Consider the following 4,260-nt stretch of genomic DNA (forward strand, 5'->3'; position numbering starts at 1 on the left):
TGCTCATGTACACCTGCAGCGGGCAATCAGGCGACAAAAGGCGAGCGCCGATCGCCACTGCAGTGAGGCCCCAGTGTATGCACCAGGGGACCGGGTCTGGCTCTCGACCCGAAACCTGCCCCTTCGCCTGCCCTGCCGGAAGCTGGGTCGGCGGTTTGTGGGGCCATTTAAAGTCCTGAGGAGATTGAACTAGGTTTGTTATAGGTTACAGATTCCTATTAATTACAGTATTAACCCCTCGTTCCATGTGTCTCTCCTCAGGCCGGTAGTAGCTGGTCCACTCCAGGAGTCTGAGGTACGGGAGGTTCCTCCGCCCCCACTGGACATCGAGGGGGCTCCGGCGTACTCGGTCCGTTCCATCTTGGATTCGAGGCGTCGGGTGGGGGGCCTGCAGTATCTTGTGGAGTGGGAGGGGTATGGTCCGGAGGAACGGTGCTAGGTCCGTAGGAGGGACATCCTCGATCCCTCCATGTTGAGGGATTTCCACCAGAGTCATCCGACCCGCCCTGCTCCACGTCCTCCTGGCTGTCCCCGAGGCCGGGGTCGGAGCACGGCTGGAGCCACGCGTCAAGTGGGGGGGGGGGGGTACTGTCACGGATTCAGCCGAGGCTGCCCCTCCTCCTTGCTCGGGCAGGCTTCGGTGTTCGTCGTCACCAGAGTACTAGCTGCTACCAATCCATGTATCTATGTTCGACTTGTTTTGTCTTAATTGGTCACACCTGTTTCCCATCATGTAGTTATGCCTTCCCTATTTAACCCTCTGTCTCAAACTGTGTGTTGTGCGTGTTTGTTCATGTTTTGGTTGTCATTAGTGTGCGGGTTTGTTCCCTCCCTGCGTGGAGGTTGTTGTTCATTATTTTTACTTACGAGTAAAGTACGCCTTTTGATTAGCTCTGTGTCCTGTGCCTGACTTCGCCTACCGCATTACACTGACGCCTTGACACTATGATTTTACTATTAGATGTTCAGTGTTTCTTTTGAAACAAATATTTAGAAAGGAACAGTTTCACCATATTAAAATGTAACAGGGTTGACCTTAAAATGAGGGACAGACATAAATATCTAAATAAATCACTAATCACATGAAATAAATGATAATCTTCAGAAATGACTTTGTCAAAGCAACAAAAACTAGGGCTTTACAATAATGGTGAAACTTGGAAAATTGTGGGGATTAAGTAGGTTAACATCTTCCTAGAAGTGACATAGGGTTGACGGAGGGACATGTCAAAATGCTGAATTTTTACACTTTATTCATATAGAAAAATCAGATTTATTGAATTCTCCATGTGGTCTATATTACATGTCGCTTAATTTAATATAACAGGCTTTTAAAAGTCGATATTGGTGTACAATTTCTACTTAAAATATCAGAAGGCACTCATTTAGTGGAACGACCCGCATAAAAAGCTATTTTAATTTAAAACAATAGCAGTAAGGTATTTAATTGTTACCTAGAAATGATTTGATATTGAGATCATTACGGCTGCAATTAAAAAATATATAGATTTTAAAAAGTGTGTCGATTGCAGTCACTCCTTGTGCATATATTGATTTTGAGGCAAGGAAACCATAATTCATGTGACAAACAGGTAAATATTTTTGGTATAATGTTAGTGGTTTGTATTCACATACTGCTTTTCTCTAACTCAAATTAGCTTTATATTGTATAGACTAACTACATTCTCAGAAATTGCATTGATGTATACATTTAGAGGGCCCATGCAATTTTCCACTGACATACTACATCTAACCAGGGCCTTTCCCTAACTAACAATACCATTTGGATTGCAAATTCAGTGGACAAAAAGGCAGCTTTTCAAAGTACTATACTTCCTCAACCAGATAGATGCCTGTTACTCAGTCAGTCGACTGGTCAGTTTGCTAGAAATGGAGCAACTGAACTTCTCCACCTCTAATGCCTCCTTGCTCAGTCCACTCTTCTCTTGGGACCGTGAATATCTAGCCCCTAGCGTGTTCATGTCTCTCTGCTTCCTAATCGGCGTTCCCGGGAACATCGCAGTGATGTTCGTCCTTCACCGAAAACAAGATCTATCCAGTTTGAGCCGGAGACTAATGTTGAACTTGGCTGTATCTGACTTGCTCTGCCTCATCTCCCTACCTATATGGATCCACAGCTTTCTCTTCAACTGGGTGCTGGGCCAGGCTGCTTGTAAGTTCTTTACCTTCCTGGTCTACTGTAGCACCTACACCAGCCTGCTGACTGTCAGTCTACTGGGCATCCAACGCTACATGCAGGTCTTCTACCCACAGACTTGGGGCAGTCTAGGATTGACAAAGGAGAGGGGGATTCAGGCTGTCTTGTGGGGGGTAGCCGTGGCTCTGGCTATCCCTAATGGGATGTTGTTCTGCAATTTGAAGCAGGATGAGAGTGGACGGGTGCAGTGCGACTTTTGTTTCACATCAGATGCTGAGCAGGTGGCCCTGTTGCTCCTGGCAACTCTCGTGGGATTTGTAGCTCCATTCTCAATCACTGCCACTGCGTATTTCTGCCTCTATAGGAGGGTGAACCAAACAGCTTTCTCCAGAAGCACCAGGATGACCAAGCTAGTAAGCAGCATTGTTGTGACTTTCTTTGTACTATGGACTCCTCTCCATGTCATTATCCTGCTGGGAGTGGCGGCCATCTTGGCCAACGATAAGGCTCTACTAGAGTTTTGTGATGCCAGTTTGAACATTGTTGGAGCTCTGACCTTTGTCAACAGCTGTGTGGATCCATTCCTCTATGCCTTCGCCTCAAGAAACACCAGACAGCCAGAGAACAGTGACAATCCAGTGTGACTCAGTAGTCACCACTGATCCCAAAGGCATAATAATAATTTTAACAGTGTAATTATTGTGTTACTTACTGTATGTGACAGCCCTGAGTTCAAATGCATGATTATTTGAGTTAATAATTTTCTAGTTAACTAATTTTCTTTGTATTTGAGTATTGAACGGGAAAAATGCATAGGTTGCTTCGTTATCCAAGATTATCCACATAATTTAAGATATACATCTTGTCATCTGTGGTTTCACATGACGAATTCAGTACATTCAAAGAGCCCATGCAAATTCCCACTGACACACAACATTTAACCAAGGTGTTACCATAACTACCAACTCAGACTCATTTGGATAGAAAATTCACTGGACAGAAAAACAGCTATTCAGAGTACTGTACTTCCTGTTTCAGATGAAAACTGTACTTCTTCTGACATCCTGTTACTCCAGCCAGTCGACCGGTCAGTCAGTCTCAATGCTAGAAATTGAGAAACTTAACTCCTCCACCTCTAATGCCTCCTTCCTCAGTCCTTCCTCAGCAGACATATAGCCCCTAGTGTGGTCTTGTCTTTCTGCTTCCTAATCGGCATTCCCGGGAACATCGCAGTGATGGTCAACCTTCGCCAAAACAAAGATCTATCCAGTTTGAGCCGGATGCTGATGTTGAACCTGACGGTATCTGATCTACTATGCCTCATCACCCTACCTATATGGATCCACAACAGTCTCTTCAACTGGGTGCTGGGCCGGGTTGCTTTTAAGTTCCTTACCTATCTGGGCTACTGTAGCATCTACACCAGCTTGTCTACTGTCACACTACTGAGTATCCAGCACTAGAGTCTCTAGAAGTGGTGCTGCTTCTAGAGACTCTCCTGGGATTTGTAGTTCCCTTCTCTATCATGGCCACAGCCTATATCCACCTCCATCGAAGAGTGAACAAAACAGCTTTCTTCAGGAGCCCCTGGATGACTAGATTAGTGACCAGCATCATTGTGACCTTCTTCATACTATGGACTCCTTTCAATGGCATCAACGTGCTGGAAGTGGCAGCTATATTGGCGAAAGATAAGGCTCTGATAGAGTTTTGTAATGCCAGTTTGAGCATTGTTGGAGCTCTGACCTTCATCAACAGCTGTGTGGATCCATTCCTCTACGCCTTCGCCTCCAGAAACACCAGACAGCCAGAGAACAGTGTGACTCCAGAGTGACACAGTAGTCTCTCATCCACTGTAGATTTCCAGCCACTCTCTTATAGGAACTAATAAAACATCCCCTCTCCTCTGCTCTCCCCTCATACTGCTTGAACTCGTTCCTCTCCACCGCCTGCATCATGGCTGCGATGGTGTTGGTGACCGACATCCCGATGTAGGACCCCATGATGATAGGAGCAGCAGACCGCACCTCCAGCACTGTAAGAAAGGAAACACACGCATGCACGCACGCACACACACAAACTATAATGACTGACTTCTCAAA

The 4,260-nt window shown here is 45.7% G+C and overlaps 1 protein-coding gene across 1 annotated transcript; it reads left to right on the forward strand.

Annotated features, from left to right (window-relative positions):
* Positions 1–1,890: 1,890 nt before the first annotated feature.
* LOC311107671 (apelin receptor-like) lies at positions 1,891–2,802 on the forward strand (the record flags this gene model as incomplete). The annotated part of the gene is made up of 1 exon (XM_084150193.1): positions 1,891–2,802. The coding sequence occupies one exon, from the start codon at positions 1,891–1,893 to the stop codon at positions 2,800–2,802; it is 912 nt and encodes a 303-aa protein (XP_084006319.1).
* Positions 2,803–4,260: the final 1,458 nt, after the last annotated feature.

The sequence above is a fragment of the Coregonus lavaretus genome, assembly GCF_964263955.1.
Source record: "Coregonus lavaretus genome assembly, chromosome: 32".
Lineage (NCBI taxonomy): Eukaryota > Metazoa > Chordata > Actinopteri > Salmoniformes > Salmonidae > Coregonus > Coregonus lavaretus.